This window comes from Urtica dioica, chromosome 1 (genome assembly GCF_054948205.1).
Source record: "Urtica dioica subsp. dioica isolate 48M chromosome 1, U.dioica_male_clone48M_v1_H2, whole genome shotgun sequence".
Classification (NCBI taxonomy): domain Eukaryota; kingdom Viridiplantae; phylum Streptophyta; class Magnoliopsida; order Rosales; family Urticaceae; genus Urtica; species Urtica dioica.
In genome coordinates, this window is record NC_142756.1 from 38204996 (window position 1) to 38227931 (window position 22936).

The following is a 22936-nucleotide window of genomic DNA, read 5'->3' on the forward strand; positions in this document are numbered from 1 at the left end:
AATGGAAAATCTCGGAATAAATAAAGGATTTATCGAGTTCGTCTCGAGTAATAAATTATTTTCCGATGAAATATTCCGGAATTTAATTTAAGAAATAAATTCTCAAGGATGAGAATTATTTCCGAGAAACCTTAAATATATTTAAATTAATCAAGAACGAACGAGGAAACTCTCAGTTTGAATAACTTAATTAAAAGTTTGAGCGAGTACGGTTTTAGTCACAAAATTTTGTGACAAGGACGTGATTGTAACGTTTTTGGAGGTATTTGAAAATAAAAATGTGAGTTGGGGGTTGATTTAAGAAGATGGAGGAAAAAATGGGTTTGATGAATAAATTCATTTTCTTTCTTCTTATCTCCTCTTTCTCTTATCTTCTTCTTCCTTCTATTACGTTCCTTCACGTGCAAAAAGAGAAATCTCCTTCTCTTCTTCTCTTCCTCACCCGTGCGAGCCACATGCAGAGGATAACAAAGAAAAAAAAAATTCCTAACCGCTCCAAGGACGAGCTCCGGCCGAACCAGACCACCTCATCACTCTCGCGGCTTCATTCTTCTTCCTCCCCGTTCGTTATCCTCGTGCGCCATCAGCCCGAGCCCGAGCTCCATGCGTGCGCGCCTCGCCGAGGAGATCGACCGACCGCCGCCAAGCCGTCGTGAAGCTTGAGCCGCCGCGAGCTAGAGAGAGGACGTCGGTGAAGAAAAGAGTGAGCACGGAGAGGTTGATTTCTCCAAAAGCAAGGTGAGGTTTGTTTACCAAATTGAAGAACTCGAAATTAGGTTTCATTGATTTGGGGATTTCGAATTCTATGATGATTTCTGAAGAATTGAGGGTGATTAGTTGTTATTTGAGCTTGATAATCGATGTTGATGACTTGAATTGGAGAAATTGAGCTCGAATTTGTTTGGGTTCTTTGTTGTGGCCGTGAGTTTACTTGGCCGAGGGACTTGTTTCAGTTGTGAGTCCTTTTGATTGTTTGTGAAGATAAAATCTGAGTCTCGGGGTTTTATTTTGTGGTTAATGCTCGGTTTGATTGTTGGTTGAGTTAGTTCTCGGGTTGTGAAGTTATGTGAATTTGAAATCGTCGTTTGTGTTTTGAGATGAGTTGGTTCGTTTCGAGTTTGGTTAGCTCGTTGTGAGATTGAAATGTGAATTTATTGACAAGTTTGGGTTTTGTGACAAGTGATGTTATTAGTGGTTTGATTTCGGGTTCTAAGTCGAGTCGGGAACTGGATTTGTGAATTGACTCGGTGTTTATTTCTGAATTTCACAGCTCAGTCACAGATCGGATAGAATCGAGCGAGAGCCGGCGGAATTGAACACGTTGAAGCCGGAAAAGTAGTGAATTCAGAACAGATTTTTTTAATGCTCGATCTCACTCGTGAGTCGTTTATCGCTTTATAGCGTTAGACTCGAGTCTTAATTTTGGATTTAAGATTTGTACTCAAGGATTATTAATTATTTATTAAGAGATGTTCGAGAATTTAATTTTTGGTTAATTCATTTAGAATTCTCGGTTTGTACTATTTTCGGATTATTCATTTAATTTATTTAAGACTCGTTAAATAATGATTTGGATTTTATTTCGTACTCATTCTCTGGTACGAATTCGTACGAGTCTTGAATAAGTTTAAATTCCGAAAAGCCGGGAAATAAGTGAATTAAATTCTCGAACCCCTGAACCGACTCGCAGTGAATCCCGATAACGAACCTTAAGCTTGTCACCACCCTTTGGATCATTGACTAATGAGTTTTCAACTTTGGGTTTTAGTTTCTCGACGCTTCAGGACGTGTTAACGCTTCAGGATGTGTAGAGTCTCGGGAAGCATGAAAAGCATGGAAACTCTCGATGCTAGTTCTTTCGACGTTTCGACAAGAGTCAAGTGCCTCGAAGAACGTGTGAAGCAAGACATCTTCGGGAATCGTCGAGCTTTCTGTCAAATAATTCCAGGTAAGGGAGGAGACCTAAGTCAACTACTTACCAAGGGAATAACCCTGTTTGTTTGTGCATTTGTTTGCTAGTAAACAAGAGTAGGTGAAAGCCCTAAAATGAATAAACTTAAAAGTTAAGGCTTCGGCCACTCTTGCTTGAAAACTTAGTTCGGGTACGCCCGTTAGGTTCAAACGCTAACTTGAACCAGCCACGTTGTTGCTTTGTTGTTGTTAGATCCCTCTGCTAACCATAGAGTTTGGCTAGATCGGAGGTGACAGGAGAGCATGTTAGACTCTCAGATTCGAGCCGAGGGTAGAAGTACCGGGAGTCACATCCTGAGTCTTCAATCTAAAACACTTAACGAGCATGAAAGGGAAACCATAATTCTTTCGGGATTTATCCCGAGACGCTCTCCTGTTTGTTATTAGTTGTATACTCTATAAGCTAGAGTATCCAAACAATAAATAATGTTGTCGGTGGTACCCACGAGTTCCTACTCGTGTTGAGGACTAAGACGGTCCTGATGGCGCTGAGTACTCCACGGGAGCTGCTGAGAGCACCCCGTTCTAGCAATGGGAAAGGTCGCCCCGGCGAGCCCATTTGCTGTGTCATGACGACACGTAGCGCCGGCGCCCAAATGAAGATGGTACCACTAGTGGATCCCAGACAGTCTTAAAACTCTAAGCCACTGATGACTACTGCTCGAAGTCTGAGGTTGGCTTCTTGTCATTCCAAGGGTTATAGCAGTGGATGTTGTATAACCTTGTGGAATGGCAAGTGATAGCGTAGAGCGAGGCCCCGCGTTAGGCATGCTCTTGAATCATATGTATCTGCATTCTGCATTCTTGTATATTTGTTTGCACGTCACATGGCATTAGTCGTTTTACTTTATAGATAGACTCCCACTTACTGAGTCAATCGACTCATAGTTTTATGACCCTTGGTAATGTAGATAAGGGAAAAGCTGGTAAGCGGGACACGAGATTGAAGACCAAGACCGAGCGCGTATTGCCTTGACCTATGGGCTATGGGGTTTCTTAATCGGGGTTAGTATCTTTTGATAAAACGTTCCGGAACATATTTGTATAGGAGTCGCTATAAGACTCTAAGTTATAAAAGCGAAAAATTTCCCCGGATTTTCGCAAACTATTTTATTATATAATCTTATGAGATATTATGCTTAATTAATGTGTTTATATTATGAGTTATGTATAGATTTGAGTTGATCGGTTGGGGTTCGTGGGCGAGCTGTCGCTCGCGGGTCGTGACAGATTTTGTGGTATCAGAGCCCCAGGTTTAGCCGTTTCTGTAGACTTGGGATACGTGTTCTCGGTATAGGTCGCGAGTATGCCATGTGATAGTGTTGTGCTTAGAGTCGACCTGTCTAGAGATAGGTTCAACATGATGCAGGATGAGTTGCTAGGAGTTAGATCTCTCCTCCCCGATGAGATTCGTCTGTACCGCGATGCGATCACGTGAATTCCTTCGACCGCAAGTACGTTTAGTGTCGTGAGAGGCACCATCACTTAGGGGCCGGTGGATCGGTCTGACTTGTGAGTGGATGAGTGTCATCTCGACGTTTCACTGCTCCAGTACGAATATCGCGATGACCCCTCCTTATTGGCCAACGTTGAGTCGATGGACTCGTTTCACCGCTGACGGTATTATCAGCCGAGATTGTGAGATGTTCCAGAAGGTGATACAATACACGTTGGGGCCAGGAGAGGGGGACGAGAGGGAGGAGCAACTTACGAATTCTACCGGCTCGGGATTGGATCGGTTGTCCGATATGGAGACCGACTTGTCCAAGAAATTGTGGACCGGTGTCCGATGTGCTAGAGGATAGACTCCAGTGAGGTATCGAGTATTGGGAGCTATGTGTAGAGCTCCAATATCTGACGCTGGAATCTGATTGTCCCTTGTTCGCTGTCTTGCGAATGCAGACTGAATTCCTCGTCGTGACGCGATGTGGTATATGAGTACCTTACCCCCGATGATTGTTTTTCCGGTGGTTGTTCCGCATGATGACGAGAAGGTTGACTGTGACGAGGGAGATTCCGAGGAGGATCCCGCTGAGCGTTCGGACGACCCAGCTGCGTAGACGTTTGCTTGTCAACCACGAGAGTGGTTGCTTTGTGTGTGTAACGAGAGAACTAGCATTTTGTGCTTAAGTCTCGTTTGACTAGGCCTTGAGAGGCTAGTCCAGGTTGGTTATGCATTCTCGATGATGTGACTTGGATTTTAACCATGCCCTCTTCCATGTGTAGAATTGAGTAGGCATGAGGCCTAGACAAGACCCGTCTAATGCCGAGAATGTTACAACGGCGGATCTCACGGAGATCAGACGCATGCTGGAGAGACAAGGTGCCGACGCAACCCAGAGAGATGAGATGAATCGGAGGTTCGCGCAGCAGCTAGAAGAGCATAACCACACGATCGCGGAACTCAACAAGGTTGAACGCGCCGTCTCAACAGCACCCAACGCCTCCAATTCCTGGAGAACGACGTGAGAATCCACAGCCAGTGCATTTGGATCCTCTTGAAGAGCTTAACCTCCTGATTCCTGACGTCGACCCTCCAGTGGGCAAGCCTGTGTACGAGAGATTTTGTAAGCAAAAAAAAAAAAAAAAAAAAACCTCCGACGTTTGGAGGCAATGTTGATCCAGCTGCATTTGGGAATTGGATCAAGAAGATGCAGCAGATCCTCAACTTTATGTAGCTATCTAATACAGAGTGAGTGGCTTGCGTCATAATCAGTTGGAAGATGAGGCTAGGGGCTGATGAGAGGTGATGGCATCGTCTGAGGATGTCCACTCGATGACATGGATCCATGGGAAGTACTTGAGTGAAGCTAACTTGTCGGACAAGGTACGTGAGCTTGTGAGCCTATGACAAGGTTCAATGTCAGTATCAGAGTCTACGACAGAGTTCGACATGTTAGCAAGGTTCGCTTCTTCCCTAGTCCCTACTGATCAGGCTAGAAAGATGAAATACATGCATGGGCTCAACGTGGATATCGTGAGCCAAGTGGATAGCGGCGATGATGGACCTCGCTCTTACGCCAACGCCGTGCAAAGAGCTTTGCGGATTGCTGGTTGGCGCGAGGGTGATCGGACTCCTGCACCAGAACCAACTGCTGCAACATCTTTTAAAGCTGCTGGCCCTAAGCATAGTGAATCAAGGAAAAGATTCAGAACCCAATCGAGATGGGAGAGTCGGTCGCATCAAAGAGACGGAATGAGGTCCCAGCAAGGCTTGAGTTATTGACCTCATGTAAGTTCTGGAAACTGATCACTGTCGGTGAACCATACCAAAAGCCGAAAAGATAGCGGACGGTCAGGGCCGCCTAGTAAGAAACCTATGACCTCTGGAAGCAATCAGTCGCCCATGTGCCGAATGTGTGGCAGATCGCACGAGGGAGAGTGTTATGCTCGTGCGCTGGTGTGTTTCAGATGCGGGAAATAGAGTCATCTGTCTCGGGTATGTGAGAATCCAGAAGTAAAGACCCCTGCACCCAAAGAGCGCCGAAAGCTAATGCCAGAGTCTTCTCCATCCGTGAAGATGAAGTATGAGCAGGGTCGTCCACCGCTGTCACAAGTTAGATTAGGCATTGATAGGTGCAGGAGCCACGCATTCATTCATCACATCCAGAAAGTCTGACCAGTTGGGTGAGCATCAGAAGGAAGTCTCGTACCCGTTTGTTACGGCTACGCCTTCTGGAGAAAAGTACCGGTCGTTATGCTGGTATAGAGATGTGCCCATCCGAGTTCATGATTGGATAATGGAAGCACACTTGATAGAATTGGAAATGGTGGACTATGACGTAATCCTTGGAATGGATTGGTTGAGTATGCACCGTGCAATCATAGATTGCCAAGGGAAATCAGTTATGTTCCAGAACCCAGGACTTGGACCGCTGCAGTTCCAAGGTTCCTCTTAGAAATCGAGTTTTCCGATCGTATCGGCGCTGAAGGTCGTGAAGATGATGCTTTAGGGATGTGCTGGTTACCTTGCAAGTGTGGCAGATGTCACGAAGACAGTCAAGCCACAGCCGTAGGGGATTCCAGTTGCTAGAGATTTCCTTGATATTTTTCCTGAAGATCTTCCAAGTCTACCTCCTAATTGAGAAGTTGAATTCAACATAGAGCTCATTCCAGGTACAACTCTGATATCGAAAGCTCCATATCGTATGGCTTTGGCAGAATCGAAAGAACTCAAGAGGCAGCTACAAGAGTTACTTGACAAAGGGTTCATACGACCGAGCCATTCACCTTGGGGATCGCATGTCTTGTTCGTTAAAAGGCTGATGGTTCATCACGGCTATGTAATAACTACCGTGGGTTGAACAAAGTAACGATCGAGAACAAGTATCCGTTGCCATGGATCGCAGATCTTTTTGATCAATTGTCAGGAGCGACAGTGTTCTCGAAGATTGACCTGCGTTCGGGATACCATCAGCTGAAGGATTACGAAACCCGATATCCTACACATAATCTAGAACTTGCTGCAGTAGTGTTTGCAGTCAAGATATGACGACACTACCTGTACGGAGTCCGTTGAGACATCTATACAGACCACAAAACGGTAAACAGGGTGACTTCAAGTTGGATGAGAATGAGATTCTAAGGTGCAACGGAAGAGTTTGTGTGCCTTCCAACGAGGAAGTCAGGAAGCAGTTAATGGAAGAAGCTCACAGGACACCATATTCGGTACATCCAGGCGTGATAGAGATGTATCAAGACTTGAGAAAGGTGTATTGGTGGCCAGGAATGAAGAAAGACATAGCCGAGTTTGTCCAAAAGTGCCTAACTTGTCAACAAGTTAAGGCATAACATAAGAAACCAGCTGTAATGCTGCAACCACTAGAGATTCCACAGTGGAAGTGGGAGCAGATAACGATGGATTTTGTGTCAGGATTGCCAAAAAACCACAACTGGACACGACTCAGTATGGGTCATTGTTGACAGATTGACCAAATTAGCTCATTTCCTGCCCATCAAAACCACTCACACCGTGGATAAGCTCGCTGAACTCTAAATAAAGGATATTGTACGTCTTCATGGGGTTCCTAGCTCGATTGTTTCTGACCGTGATGCTCGCTTCACATCCAGGTTCCGGAAAAGATAACAAGAGAACCTGGGGACTCGCTTGAAGTTTAGTATTGTTTTCACCCGCAAACCGATGGTCAAAGCGAACGAACGATCCAAGTGTTGGAAGATATGCTCCGAGCTTGTGTTTCAGACTTCCAGGGCTCGTGAAGTCGTTATCTTCCGCTAGTTGAGTTCTCGTACAACAATAGCTATCAGGCGTCAATTGACATGGCGCCGTATGAAGCTCTATATAGGTGGAAGTGTCTCTCTTCAGTTCATTGGGATGAAACTGGTGAGAGCAAGTTTGTTGGACCTGAGATACTAGAGCAGACCACAGAAGCAGTTAAGAAAATCCAAGCTCGGATGAAATCGTCCCAGAGTTATCGGGAAAAACTACGCTGACATAGGAGGCCTCTAGAGTTTAGAAGCAGGAGAGAATGTTTTTATGAAGATCTCACCCTTGCGAGGAGTTATGAGGTTTGGAAAGAAAGGAAAGCTCAGTCCAAGGTATGTTTGACTTGTTGAGATCCTTGAGCGTGTAAGCCAGACAGCTTATCGCTTGGCGTTACCGCCGTCTATGTCAAACCTGCACGATGTGTTCCACATGTTCATGTTACGAAAGTACGTGTCTGACCCTTCGCATGTTCTGCAAGAGCAAGAGGTTGAGATCTCTCCTGAAATCAGATATGAGGAGCCAACCGTTGCGGTTCTCGATCGCAAAGATAAAGTCTTGAGAAACAAGACCATTCCCTTGGTCAAGGTTTTGTGGAAGAGACATGTTGTAGAAGAAGTTACATCGGAGCTCGAAAGTGAGATACAAAAGAAGTACCCTGCTCTGTTTTAAGTTTCGAGGACGAAACTCTTTTAAGGGGGTAGGAATTGTAAAGGATAACTTTTGAATCTCGCCGTTTGTAAAATTTACGAGCTTCCGTTTGTTACAATTAAATTAATGAGTGAATTATGGACGTTGAAGTTTATCGAGTTAATTTAAGTTCTTTTAAGGTAATGGAAAATCTCGGAATAAATAAAGGATTTATCGAGTTCGTCTCGAGTAATAAATTATTTTCCGATGAAATATTCCGGAATTTAATTTAAGAAATAAATTCTCAAGGATGAGAATTATTTCCGAGAAACCTTAAATATATTTAAATTAATCAAAAACGAACGAGGAAAGTCTCAGTTTGAATAACTTAATTAAAAGTTTGAGCGAGTACGGTTTTAGTCACAAAATTTTGTGACATGGACGTGATTGTAACGTTTTTGGAGGTATTTGAAAATAAAAATGTGAGTTGGGGGTTGATTTAAGAAGATGGAGGAAAAAAATGGGTTTGATGAATAAATTCATTTTCTTTCTTCTTATCTCCTCTTTCTCTTATCTTCTTCTTCCTTCTATTACGTTCCTTCACGTGCAAAAAGAGAAATCTCCTTCTCTTCTTCTCTTCCTCACCCGTGCGAGCCACATGCAGAGGATAACAAAGAAAAAAAAAATTCCTAACCGCTCCAAGGACGAGCTCCGGCCGAACCAGACCACCTCATCACTCTTGCGGCTTCATTCTTCTTCCTCCCCGTTCGTTATCCTCGTGCGCCATCAGCCCGAGCCCGAGCTCCATGCGTGCGCGCCTCGCCGAGGAGATCGACCGACCGCCGCCAAGCCGTCGTGAAGCTTGAGCCGCCGCGAGCTAGAGAGAGGACGTCGGTGAAGAAAAGAGTGAGCACGGAGAGGTTGATTTCTCCAAAAGCAAGGTGAGGTTTGTTTACCAAATTGAAGAACTCGAAATTAGGTTTCATTGATTTGGGGATTTCGAATTCTATGATGATTTCTGAAGAATTGAGGGTGATTAGTTGTTATTTGAGCTTGATAATCGATGTTGATGACTTGAATTGGAGAAATTGAGCTCGAATTTGTTTGGGTTCTTTGTTGTGGCCGTGAGTTTACTTGGCCGAGGGACTTGTTTCAGTTGTGAGTCCTTTTGATTGTTTGTGAAGATAAAATCTGAGTCTCGGGGTTTTATTTTGTGGTTAATGCTCGGTTTGATTGTTGGTTGAGTTAGTTCTCGGGTTGTGAAGTTATGTGAATTTGAAATTGTCGTTTGTGTTTTGAGATGAGTTGGTTCGTTTCGAGTTTGGTTAGCTCGTTGTGAGATTGAAATGTGAATTTATTGACAAGTTTGGGTTTTGTGACAAGTGATGTTATTAGTGGTTTGATTTCGGGTTCTAAGTCGAGTCGGGAACTGGATTTGTGAATTGACTCGGTGTTTATTTCTGAATTTCACAGCTCAGTCACAGATCGGATAGAATCGAGCGAGAGCCGGCGGAATTGAACACGTTGAAGCCGGAAAAGTAGTGAATTCAGAACAGATTTTTTTAATGCTCGATCTCACTCGTGAGTCGTTTATCGCTTTATAGCGTTAGACTCGAGTCTTAATTTTGGATTTGAGATTTGTACTCAAGGATTATTAATTATTTATTAAGAGATGTTCGAGAATTTAATTTTTGGTTAATTCATTTAGAATTCTCGGTTTGTACTATTTTCGGATTATTCATTTAATTTATTTAAGACTCGTTAAATAATGATTTGGATTTTATTTCGTACTCATTCTCTGGTACGAATTCGTACGAGTCTTGAATAAGTTTAAATTCCGAAAAGCCGGGAAATAAGTGAATTAAATTCTCGAACCCCTGAACCGACTCGCAGTGAATCCCGATAACGAACCTTAAGCTTGTCATCACCCTTTGGATCATTGACTAATGAGTTTTCAACTTTGGGTTTTAGTTTCTCGACGCTTCAGGACGTGTTAACGCTTCAGGATGTGTAGAGTCTCGGGAAGCATGAAAAGCATGGAAACTCTCGATGCTAGTTCTTTCGACGTTTCGACAAGAGTCAAGTGCCTCGAAGAACGTGTGAAGCAAGACATCTTCGGGAATCGTCGAGCTTTCTGTCAAATAATTCCAGGTAAGGGAGGAGACCTAAGTCAACTACTTACCAAGGGAATAACCCTGTTTGTTTGTGCATTTGTTTGCTAGTAAACAAGAGTAGGTGAAAGCCCTAAAATGAATAAACTTAAAAGTTAAGGCTTCGGCCACTCTTGCTTGAAAACTTAGTTCGGGTACGCCCGTTAGGTTCAAACGCTAACTTGAACCAGCCACGTTGTTGCTTTGTTGTTGTTAGATCCCTCTGCTAACCATAGATTTTGGCTAGATCGGAGGTGACAGGAGAGCATGTTAGACTCTCGGATTCGAGCCGAGGGTAGTGTTGGAATCGATCTAGGGTTTAAGAAAAAGTTTAACGCTTCGTTAAGCGGCGGAATTTTAAAAATTTTCTTTTTAAGTAAAACTAGTTTTTACTAACCTAGACAAGAGCATATGCATGTAAATAAAAACTAATATGAGCTATAAAAGTTACTAACCTTTTTGATGCTTGAACGTTGATGAGCCTTTGGAAGGTTGGCAACGTTCGTCTCCCCTCGCAGCACGTCTCTCTTTTCTTTCCTCGGGAACTCGAGCAACCACGATAGTTTCTATCACTAAATCACTCGAAAAGAAGGAATTAGTGAGTGGGCACTTTTAAACACTACGACTTGAGAACGAGTCTCGAAGTCGCAGAGCTAAAGACTAGGTCGAGTGAGGACCTAGGTGCCAAGACAAGAGAAAACCGAAAATAAACTAGAGAGAGAGAGAAGAGGACTTCGGCCAAAGTTCTAGAGAGAGAGTCTCTCAAATCTCTTAAACTTGGATGAATGAATTGTGAGGAAATGGGGCTCCTATTTATAGGAGAGGTCTCACCTTCAATAAGGTAGTTTCCTCTTCTATAGAATATCACATATTCATGAGCAAAAATCCTTCATTTCCCATTCCTTGTTGGGCGCCCAAGGCTGCCTCCTAGAGGCAAGGATTTGTTTCCTTTTTTGTTCCTTGGCTTTCCCTTTTCTCACTTGGCCGAATTTCCCATTGCATGTGTGGGAAATTTGTTTCCTCTTTTTCTTTTGGCAAGTATCTAAATACATTTATGCACAAAATAAACTCTCTTTCCTTGGGTATTATGGGCGCCCATTTCACTTCTAGAAGGAGCTTCTAGAAGCTTCTTCATTTATTCATGAGAACATGAAAAAGGCCCATTAAGAGTTTTCAATAAAATTCTTATGAAATGAAATTAATTCACAAGGCCCAATGATCAAGTCATGGCCGAGTGAAACATGTCATAAAATGACCTTGTCAAAAAATTTATTGACATTCATTTCATCCTTTGTCTCAAAAGACAAAAATACCCTTTTAACTATTTTCGTTCTTGTTTTGGCTTAGCTTCAAGTTTAACTATTCCTATCGATGTGATTCGTGACAGTGACCTCATGGACCCAAATGAACAAAGCTTTAGCTAAACACTTGGACTCAAAAGTTCACAAACCTTTTCCAAGTTTAGCTTAATGTCAACTGACTCCACTAAAGAGCTGACACTGAAAATCTCTCGGTTCAAATGAATTTATTTTCTACTCAAGAATTCGACCTAATTATGATGAGCGGATCCACTGAATATTATCTATGTTTACCCTTCATGAATGTCATCAGCTAGTCGGGATTTACTAAATTACCATTTTACCCTTCTAGCTGTTATTTCCTCAACTCCTTTGTCGCTTGTGAATAAGTTAGAAACAATGTATTGACGAGGAGCTAACAAGTCACATTGTTTCATCCAAAAGAGTCAGGACTCAATTTGGACACTGGCCAGTTCATTTATTCACACTCCAAGGAACAAAGCATGAGGTGACATACATTGCATTTCAGCAATCCTGTACATGAATTCCATATCTATGAGAACTTCACAAAGTTACTCATGTCAGACTCACAACTTAGTACTTCACCAATAGGCCTTGTTCGGAATCACATAGTGAGTCCGAACTTTGACTTTCTCAAATGAGAATACTAAGGTGTGAAATGGCATGTCTCATTTCAGGATTAAGGTAAGCATGATGCAATTCATACATAGTGACTTCGAGACATAAGAGGTTAAATGGTTTGTTCTTATCTTGTCTCTAGAAGTGCACTGGTCAATTCAGTACCTTCGGAAGATACCTAGAAGAACTATAGAGTTCCTAACTCTCAATGCCTCATAACCAGACATCATAGATTCTTCTAACAATCATACTGAGGTCAATAGTCCTTTGACCCTAAGATTGCGAATATATCGTTTTAAGCAAACTACGAAGAGTTTGTTCATGCAAATCTACATTTGTCTCTTCGTAAGTTGTTAAGTTTGTTTATGGACTAAAAGACTATGGTTTTATCATAAAGCTTCAGACAAGGAAGATTGAATGAACGTTTCAACTTTATTAATGAATGAATAGGCAATTACAAGCAAGAGTCTTCATGAGACTTTATTACATCAAATGTTCAAAATAAAGACTACAACTCTTCTTGTGGGCACCATTGACAACAAACTCCCACTTGACTCAAAGAAGGTGTGTGTAGTCCTTCATGCCTAATCCCTCACGATGTTGGTCGAAGACCTTGTTCGCTAGGGCCTTGGTGAATGGATCTGCGAGGTTGTCCACCGTTGAGATCTTCTTCACTTCCACGTCTCCGCGCTGCACGATCTCTCGAATCAAATGGTATTTCCTCTCAATATGCTTAGAGCGCTTATGGCTTCTAGGTTCCTTTGAGTTAGCGACAGCCCCACTATTATCACAATAAAGGGTCATGGGCTCGTCGACGTTTGGAACAACTTCCAAATACTTAAGGAACTTTCTAAGCCATACAGCCTCTTTGGATGCTTCACAAGCAGCCACATATTCTGCTTCCATTGTGGAGTCAGCAATGCAAGATTGCTTAATACTTCTCCACACAACAGCTCCACCATTAAGGATGAACACAGATCCCGAAGTGGATTTCCTGGAATCCTTATCCGCTTGAAAATCGGAGTCGGTATATCCCGTCATAGTCAGGTCAGTACCTGAGTATGTAAGCATCAAGTTCCTAGTTCTTCGAAGATACTTAAGAACATGCTTAACAGCAATCCAGTGCTCGGGTCCAGGGTTGGATTGGAAACGACTAACTACGCCAACGGCGAAACATATATCAGGTCGGGTGCAAAGCATAGCATACATGAGGCTTCCTACGGCAGAGGCGTAAGGAATTTTCCTCATGTCTTCAATCTCTTGTGCAGTCTTGGGAGACTGGTCCTTAGAGAGTGAAACTCCATGCCTAAAGGGTGTTTGACCCCTCTTGCAGTCTTGCATCGAGAAGCAATCCATCACCTTATCAATATAAGATGCTTGAGAGAGCGACAGGGTCCGGTTTTTCCTATCTCGAAAGATTTGGATTCCCAGAATGTACGCGGCTTCTCCTAGATCCTTCATATCGAATTGCTTTGCCAGCCAGACCTTGACCTCAGATAACTTACCCACGTCATTACCAATGAGTAGTATATCATCGACATATAGTACCAGAAACACAACTTTGCCTTCGTGTATTAACTTGTAAACACAAGGCTCATCTATTGACTGTTCAAAGCCGAAGCTCTTTACAGTTTCATCGAATCTAATATTCCATGACCTAGATGCTTGCTTTAGTCCATAAATGGATTTAAGCAACTCACAAACCTTGGTCTCTTGACCTTTATCCACGAAACCGTCTGGTTGAGCCATGTAAATGCGCTCGTCAAGATTGCCATTCAGAAAGGCTGTCTTGACATCCATTTGCCAGATCTCATAGTCGAGAGCTGCAGCTATGGATAGGAGTATGCGGATGGATTTAAGCATCGCGACTGGCGAGAAGGTTTCTTCATAGTCAATCCCTTCTTGTTGGGTATAACCCTTCGCCACAAGTCGTGCTTTGAACGTCTCGACGTTCCCATCAGGACCCCTTTTCTTCTTGTATATCCACTTACACCCTACGGGTTTAATCCCTTCAGGAAGGTCTACAAGTTTCCAGACTTTGTTGACATACATCGAGTGCATCTCAACTTTCATGGCGTCAAGCCAAAGGTTTGATTCAGAACAAGCCATTGCTTGGCTATAGGAAACAGGATCATCCATGTCGGAGACGGCTACAAGAGAGTCTCCATAAGACATGTACCTGTCAGGCTTTTGAGTAGCCCTCCCACTACGTCGAAGTACTACTTGACGAGATTCTGATGAGTTAGGTTGTGTTTCAGTTGGGGTAAGAACAGTTCTTACAGATGAGGTAGAAGCTTCCTCACCCAACTTTTCTTCAAGCACAATTTTGCTTCTAGGTTTCGCATCCTTCATAAAGTCCTCCTCAAGGAAACGAGCATTCGTGCTAACGAAAGTCTTATCGTCCTCGGGACTATAGAAAGTAAAACCTTTGGTTTCCTTCGGATATCCTACAAACAGGCACAATTCTGACCTACTAGTCAACTTGCTAGTCTTTTGCCTCAGCACGTGTGCAGGGCAACCCCAAATTCGGATGCGGCCAAGATTCACTTTACGGCCAGTCCATCGTTCATAAGGAGTACCAGGAACCGTTTTGGACGGAACTTGGTTCAGAATGTAGGCGGCTGTTTCGAGGGCATATCCCCAAAAGGAAAGCGGGAGTGATGAATAACTCATCATTGATCTAACCATCTCCATAAGAGTTCGGTTTCTTCTCTCTGACACTCCGTTTTGTTGAGGTGTGCCAGGTGCGGTAAGCTGAGAAGCGATACCTTCTTCTTTAAGAAAGTCATCGAACTCTCCAGACATATACTCACCACCTCGATCAGATCGAAGGGTTTTGATCACTTTGCCAGTTTGCTTTTCCACTAAAGCCCTAAAGACCTTAAATACGTTAAAGGTCTCGGATTTGTGTTTAAGCAAATAGACAAACCCATATCTTGAGTAATCATCAGTGAAGGTAACGAAGTATTCGTATCCTCCACGTGCCTGTTGGTTGAGCGGACCACATACATCAGAATGTATTAGTTCCAGCAACTCAGTGGCTCTTCGACCCTTATCGGAGAAAGGTCGCTTAGTCATTTTTCCTTCTATGCAGGATTCACAAGTAGGTAGTGAACCTATTGCAGAGGCTTGGAGTGGACCATCCCTCACAAGTCTCTTAATCCTATCTAGACTGATATGACCAAGTCTTAAGTGCCAGAGGTATGTTGATTTAGTTAGATCGGAGGATTCAGAAAGTTTGATCCTCTTTGGCTCCCTAATTAGATCGTTATCTATTTCGGTGTCTAAAAGAGAAGGTTGAGTGGGATAGATGTAAAAAAGACCATTCTTCATACATGCATCAGTGACGAAAGAATTAGAAAAAGAAATACGAATTCCATTCTTTATAAACTTTAAATAATAATCTTGCTCGAAAAGTTGAGCAACAGATACTAGGTTTTTCCCAAAGGAAGGAACATAATAAACATTATTCAAATTTAAAGTTCGATCTTCAAAAGATAGCGTCACGGATCCCACAGCCTTCGCAGACACCACGCTCTCATCACCCCACTTGAAGCAGAAGTCGCCATCCTCTAAGCTTTTGCTTTTCCTAAAACCAGTCAAGGAGCAGCAAATGTGGTTAGTAGCAGCGGAGTCAATAATCCACGATGATACATTATCAGCTACTAAACAGGCTTCAGTAACAAGTACAATACCTTTAGCTTTGGTTTTGAGGTAGGCGGGACAGTTCCTACGCCAGTGACCAGGCTCGTTGCAGTGGTGGCACTTGTCTTTAGGCTTGTCCACCTTCGGAGCCTTTGGCGTCTTCTTCTTCGTTTGAACCTTAGGTTGGTTCTTCTTCTCGGCGTTGCGAGGTCTCTTCTTGGATCCAGAGGTGGAGGCAGTAGCATGTACTTCTCCTTGAGCCCTCTTTTTCTTAGTGAGTGCCTCAGCGGTTTGAAGTTCCTTCATGAGCTCGGTAACAGTGTACTCCAGCTTGTTCATGGAATAGTTCAACTTGAAGGTATCAAAGGTTTCGGGGAGAGTTTCCAAGATCATATCTATTTTAGTCTCCCCATCAATCTCAGATCCAAGAATCTCCATCTCGTTGAGATAGCTAATGATCAGCATCATATGATCTCTAACGGGAGTTCCCTTCATACGACAGTTCATGAATTGTCGGACCGCTTGTTGCCTAGCTTGACGTCCTTGCCCTCCAAACATCTCATGGAGATTGTAGAGCATATCGGTGGCATTTTCGAAATCACGATGTTGTTGTTGCAACACATTGTTCATCGATGCCAAAATATAGCATCTCGCAATCTCATCGGATCGAAGCCAGGCCGCCAGGACGTCTTTCTCCTCTTGCGTCGAATCATCATTCGTTTGAGGACAGGGGGTGGTGAGAACCCATTTGTGCTTGTCGACAGTAAGGACTATGTCGAGGTTACGTTTCCAGTCGACGTAATTGTCGCCTTCGAGTTTATTCGAGGAAAGAATTGTTGAGAGAGGGTTGAGAGACATATTGCCTATAACAGTTGAAACAAGTTTATGATTAGTCTTTGGTTTAGGATTTAAGTTTTATTAAGACTTTTGTAAAACCCAAAGGTGTTATAAACCAAACGATAATTTACTCCCTCAAGAGAAGGCCGCAAAAAATCTCCTTTTATAAGTAAATGACACATCATTAATGCTAAGCCAAGATGTCAGTACATCATTTTGACTAGCCACCTTGTAAATTGGTTTGATCACTCATATCCTTTCGCAGAGCCTTAAGGAAGGATACTAGGGATTGAGCCTAAGTGTGCAACCAACCACTTAGTCCAAAAGATCAGCTTTGAAAAACAATCCCCCAAGGGGAGGCCTTGCCATCATTGCATCACTCTCGGACGTAGCTCATTGAGCAATGATCGAAGCAATAACGCCTTGGAGTACTCACATTTAAGTGAGGGTCGCAAGAGCGGCTCTTAGTCCCACGTTATTGCATCTTTCACTAGTGTTGGGGATCGCGGGTTACAAACAACGAATATAACCCTCCCACTTAGTTTTTGGAGTTGGTTCATCGACTCTTATAAGTTCGGAAACAAATTTCCTAGTTAGAGAGCGACAGAGCGGACAACTAGAAGAGAATCCTAGATCGACATGTTCAGAGCAGTATTAGTGCATAAAGGCACAAGGTACATACTCGATCTTTTCCTATTTTCTATTTCGGGAAAGTGCGTGAGGGAAGTGTGAACTTCAACTCACTCGAACACTTGAAAGTTTGAGATTACACATCTTTTTATTTTTCGGCTTGTCTACAAGGAGACCTCCCACTCAAAACTTCAAGAGCATATAGATTTTGAACATATGTGATATAGATATAGTTTTGAAAACATTTTGAAAACTTATTTGATTTGGATGACAAAATATTTTCAAGTTTGGAAGTGAAAACGGTTTTTCAAAATTCAAACTAGTTTTGTAAAAATTCAATTTCAATTAAACTTTCAAAAATCAAAACATTTTAATCTTACACATCATGTTTATAATCATATGAAAAACATTTTTGCTCAAGAAAGTTTTCTCATTAGAGTTCTATAACTCATGGTAGTGGGGTTTGAAAATCCGGATTTCTAAAAAAACTGGAGTTTCAGACAGCCGCGCACCTCGGAGTAAAATCGCCATAACTGGCGGCTCCGATGTCCTTTTGAGCCGAAACCGGTGGCATTGGACAGAGGACAGACAGAGCTTTAATTTGATTCAAGAATCATTAAATTTCGATTTCTGAGCAGAGAGTTATGCCGCTTTTAATGCGGGTTTACATTCCAGCTCGAAGAAAAAGAAATAAATTAAAGCTTTGTCCTTTTAGGTGCGAAAAAGAAACGAGTGTAACGGAACGTTTTAAGATGTTGATTAAAGCTTTTATTTGTGTTTTATTAGCAGGGTAATAACATAGAATAAAAGAAATAACAACATGCATAAAACGATTCAAGTAAATAAACGAAACTAGCAAGAAAATAAAACTAGTCACAAAATTTACTCGAAAAATCTCAAACCTTTAAAACACGTTTTTCAATATAAAAAAAATTAAAAACTTTTAGAACTGATTCTAATGTGTTTCAACATCATCCCAAACTCATAGGAAATCAACATGGTTTTTAATTTAAAGGCATGAGCAATAAATTAAAAAAGGATCTAAGATTACAATTCTAACTTGTCACAAAATTAGTAAACTTTCGAAAACGATTTTCAAGCTCATAATTTAAAAACATGCACATGCATTCCTTTGACCATAGCTCTGATACCATTTGTTGGAATCGATCTAGGGTTTAAGAAAAAGTTTAACGCTTCGTTAAGCGGCGGAATTTTAAAAATTTTCTTTTTAAGTAAAACTAGTTTTTACTAACCTAGACAAGAGCATATGCATGTAAATAAAAACTAATATGAGCTATAAAAGTTACTAACCTTTTTGATGCTTGAACGTTGATGAGCCTTTGGAAGGTTGGCAACGTTCGTCTCCCCTCGCAGCACGTCTCTCTTTTCTTTCCTCGGGAACTCGAGCAACCACGATAGTTTCTATCACTAAATCACTCGAAAAGAAGGAATTAGTGAGTGGGCACTTTTAAACACTACGACTTGAGAACGAGTCTCGAAGTCGCAGAGCTAAAGACTAGGTCGAGTGAGGACCTAGGTGCCATGACAAGAGAAAACCGAAAATAAACTAGAGAGAGAGAGAAGAGGACTTCGGCCAAAGTTCTAGAGAGAGAGTCTCTCAAATCTCTTAAACTTGGATGAATGAATTGTGAGGAAATGGGGCTCCTATTTATAGGAGAGGTCTCACCTTCAATAAGGTAGTTTCCTCTTCTATAGAATATCACATATTCATGAGCAAAAATCCTTCATTTCCCATTCCTTGTTGGGCGCCCAAGGCTGCCTCCTAGAGGCAAGGATTTGTTTCCTTTTTTGTTCCTTGGCTTTCCCTTTTCTCACTTGGCCGAATTTCCCATTGCATGTGTGGGAAATTTGTTTCCTCTTTTTCTTTTGGCAAGTATCTAAATACATTTATGCACAAAATAAACTCTCTTTCCTTGGGTATTATGGGCGCCCATTTCACTTCTAGAAGGAGCTTCTAGAAGCTTCTTCATTTATTCATGAGAACATGAAAAAGGCCCATTAAGAGTTTTCAATAAAATTCTTATGAAATGAAATTAATTCACAAGGCCCAATGATCAAGTCATGGCCGAGTGAAACATGTCATAAAATGACCTTGTCAAAAAATTTATTGACATTCATTTCATCCTTTGTCTCAAAAGACAAAAATACCCTTTTAACTATTTTCGTTCTTGTTTTGGCTTAGCTTCAAGTTTAACTATTCCTATCGATGTGATTCGTGACAGTGACCTCATGGACCCAAATGAACAAAGCTTTAGCTAAACACTTGGACTCAAAAGTTCACAAACCTTTTCCAAGTTTAGCTTAATGTCAACTGACTCCACTAAAGAGCTGACACTGAAAATCTCTCGGTTCAAATGAATTTATTTTCTACTCAAGAATTCGACCTAATTATGATGAGCGGATCCACTGAATATTATCTATGTTTACCCTTCATGAATGTCATCAGCTAGTCGGGATTTACTAAATTACCATTTTACCCTTCTAGCTGTTATTTCCTCAACTCCTTTGTCGCTTGTGAATAAGTTAGAAACAATGTATTGACGAGGAGCTAACAAGTCACATTGTTTCATCCAAAAGAGTCAGGACTCAATTTGGACACTGGCCAGTTCATTTATTCACACTCCAAGGAACAAAGCATGAGGTGACATACATTGCATTTCAGCAATCTTGTACATGAATTCCATATCTATGAGAACTTCACAAAGTTACTCATGTCAGACTCACAACTTAGTACTTCACCAATAGGCCTTGTTCGGAATCACATAGTGAGTCCGAACTTTGACTTTCTCAAATGAGAATACTAAGGTGTGAAATGGCATGTCTCATTTCAGGATTAAGGTAAGCATGATGCAATTCATACATAGTGACTTCGAGACATAAGAGGTTAAATGGTTTGTTCTTATCTTGTCTCTAGAAGTGCACTGGTCAATTCAGTACCTTCGGAAGATACCTAGAAGAACTATAGAGTTCCTAACTCTCAATGCCTCATAACCAGACATCATAGATTCTTCTAACAATCATACTGAGGTCAATAGTCCTTTGACCCTAAGATTGCGAATATATCGTTTTAAGCAAACTACGAAGAGTTTGTTCATGCAAATCTACATTTGTCTCTTCGTAAGTTGTTAAGTTTGTTTATGGACTAAAAGACTATGGTTTTATCATAAAGCTTCAGACAAGGAAGATTGAATGAACGTTTCAACTTTATTAATGAATGAATAGGCAATTACAAGCAAGAGTCTTCATGAGACTTTATTACATCAAATGTTCAAAATAAAGACTACAACTCTTCTTGTGGGCACCATTGACAACAGGTAGAAGTACCGGGAGTCACATCCTGAGTCTTCAATCTAAAACACTTAACGAGCATGAAAGGGAAACCATAATTCTTTCGGGATTTATCCCGAGACGCTCTCCTGTTTGTTATTAGTTGTATACTCTATAAGCTAGAGTATCCAAACAATAAATAATGTTGTCGGTGGTACCCACGAGTTCCTACTCGTGTTGAGGACTAAGACGGTCCTGATGGCGCTGAGTACTCCACGGGAGCTGCTGAGAGCACCCCGTTCTAGCAATGGGAAAGGTCGCCCCGGCGAGCCCATTTGCTGTGTCATGACGACACGTAGCGCCGGCGCCCAAATGAAGATGGTACCACTAGTGGATCCCAGACAGTCTTAAAACTCTAAGCCACTGATGAGTACTGCTCGAAGTCTGAGGTTGGCTTCTTGTCATTCCAAGGGTTATAGCAGTGGATGTTGTATAACCTTGTGGAATGGCAAGTGATAGCGTAGAGCGAGGCCCCGCGTTAGGCATGCTCTTGAATCATATGTATCTGCATTCTGCATTCTTATATATTTGTTTGCACGTCACATGGCATTAGTCGTTTTACTTTATAGATAGACTCCCACTTACTGAGTCAATCGACTCATAGTTTTATGACCCTTGGTAATGTAGATAAGGGAAAAGCTGGTAAGAGGGACACGAGATTGAAGACCGAGACCGAGCGCGTATTGCCTTGACCTATGGGCTATGGGGTTTCTTAATCGGGGTTAGTATCTTTTGATAAAACGTTCCGGAACATATTTGTATAGGAGTCGCTATAAGACTCTAAGTTATAAAAGCGAAAAATTTCCCCGGATTTTCGCAAACTATTTTATTATATAATCTTATGAGATATTATGCTTAATTAATGTGTTTATATTATGAGTTATGTATAGATTTGAGTTGATCGGTCGCGGTTCGTGGGCGAGCTGTCGCTCGCGGGTCGTGACACCAGTCGATGGCGAGGATGTGCTACATCCAAGGCGTGGACGGGAAAGGGAAGGAAAAGATGGTGAGCACCATCCTCTAGCTCGGTCAGGCTACGGAAGCCGGTACTACAGTAGAAGCCCGCTCCCGTTCTCATTATGTCATTTTATTTTCGGTTTTAAGACAATTTCAGATTTCGATAAGGCCAATGGCCTGGGAATGTAATTTTTTACTATCTCGACATGGTAATTAGATTACATTTCGCCTCGAAGCCTTTATCTTGTTGCATTATAATTTCTAGTCTCCTCTACGAGCACACGAGAAACTCGGGGGGCTAATGGGAAACAATGCTCAACGAAACTAAAACTCATTCACTCAACTAAATAATTAAAAAACAAAAAACAAAAACAACAAACAAAAGCAAAAGTGTAGCGAAGTCTCAAGGGGCCAATGGTCAGGCCGGAGGTCCCAAAGAGAAACACACCCTATACATATCTCCTCGAGTTGAGTTCACTCCTCGAGTCTAGTACCGAGTCCACGAGTCGACTAGCTACTCCTCGTGCTGACTCTTCATTTCTCCTCGAGTTGAGTTCACTCCTCGAGTCGAGTACCGAGTCCACGGGTCGACTAGCTACTCTTCGTGCTGACTCTTCATTTCTCCTCGAGTTGAGTTCACTCCTCGAGTCGAGTACCGAGTCCACGAGTCGACTAGCTACTCCTCGTTCTGACTCTTCATTTCTCCTCGAGTTGAGTTCAATCCTCAAGTCGAGTACAGAGTCCACGAGTCGACTCGCTACTCCTCGTACCGACTCTTCACGTAACTCCTCGTGCTGACTCTTCATTTCTCCTCGAGTTGAGTTCAATCCTCGAGTCGAGTACCGAGTCCACGAGTCGACTAGCTACTCCTCCTGCCGACTCTTTACGTAACTCCTCGTGCAGGCTCTACATGAGTCCTCGAGTTGAGTCCCAAGTCCACGAGTCGACTAGCTACTCCTCGTGCTGACTCTTCATTTCTCCTCGAGTTGAGTTCAATCCTCGAGTTGAGTACCGAGTCCACGAGTCGACTAGCTACTCCTCGTGCCGACTCTTCACGTAACTCCTCGTGCAGGCTCTACATGAGTCCTCGAGTCGAGTTCGAGCCCACGAGTCAACTAGTCTTCCTCGTGCTGACTCTTCACGTAACTCCTTGTGCAGGCTCTACATGAGTCCTCGAGTTGAGTCCCGAGTCCACGAGTCGACTAGCTACTCCTCGTGCTGACTCTTCATTTCTCCTTGAGTTAAGTTCAATCCTCGAGTCGAGTACCGAGTCCACGAGTCGACTAGCTACTCCTCGTGCCGACTCTTCATGTAACTCCTCGTGCAGGCTCTACATGAGTCCTCGAGTCGAGATCGAGCCCACGAGTCAACTAGTATTCCTCGTGCCGACTCTTCACGTAACTCCTCGTGCAGGCTCTACATGAGTCCTCGAGTCGAGTTCGAGTCCACGAGTCGACAAATATTCCTCGTGCCGACTCTTCACGTAACTCCTCGTGCAGGCTCTACATGAGTCCTCGAGTCGAGTTCGAGTCCACGAGTCGACTAATATTCCTCGTGCCGACTCTTCACGTAACTCCTCGTGCAGGCTCTACATGAGTCCTTGAGTTGAG

At 42.5% G+C, this 22936-nt stretch overlaps 1 protein-coding gene and 2 long non-coding RNA genes across 4 annotated transcripts; all 3 read left to right on the forward strand.

Moving 5' to 3' along the window:
* The first annotated feature begins 401 nt into the window (after nt 1-401).
* On the forward strand, nt 402-3148 carry LOC149407925 (uncharacterized). Its single transcript, XR_016301566.1, has 4 exons — nt 402-738; nt 1271-1378; nt 1769-1948; nt 2883-3148. It is a non-coding gene; the product is annotated as an uncharacterized LOC149407925 (long non-coding RNA).
* A 4100-nt stretch (nt 3149-7248) lies between these two features.
* Nucleotides 7249-7864, forward strand: LOC149407926 (uncharacterized). The gene is made up of 2 exons (XM_089622649.1): nt 7249-7362; nt 7568-7864. The coding sequence occupies exons 1-2, from the start codon at nt 7249-7251 to the stop codon at nt 7862-7864; spliced, it is 411 nt and encodes a 136-aa protein (XP_089478775.1).
* A 693-nt stretch (nt 7865-8557) lies between these two features.
* On the forward strand, nt 8558-21308 carry LOC149407927 (uncharacterized). 2 transcript variants are annotated; one of them, XR_016301569.1, is made up of 4 exons: nt 8558-8763; nt 9296-9403; nt 9794-9973; nt 20997-21308. It is a non-coding gene; the product is annotated as an uncharacterized LOC149407927 (long non-coding RNA). The 2 variants fall into 2 exon arrangements; XR_016301568.1 differs by lacking the exons at nt 9794-9973; nt 20997-21308 and having other exon boundaries at nt 9296-9708.
* Nucleotides 21309-22936: the final 1628 nt, after the last annotated feature.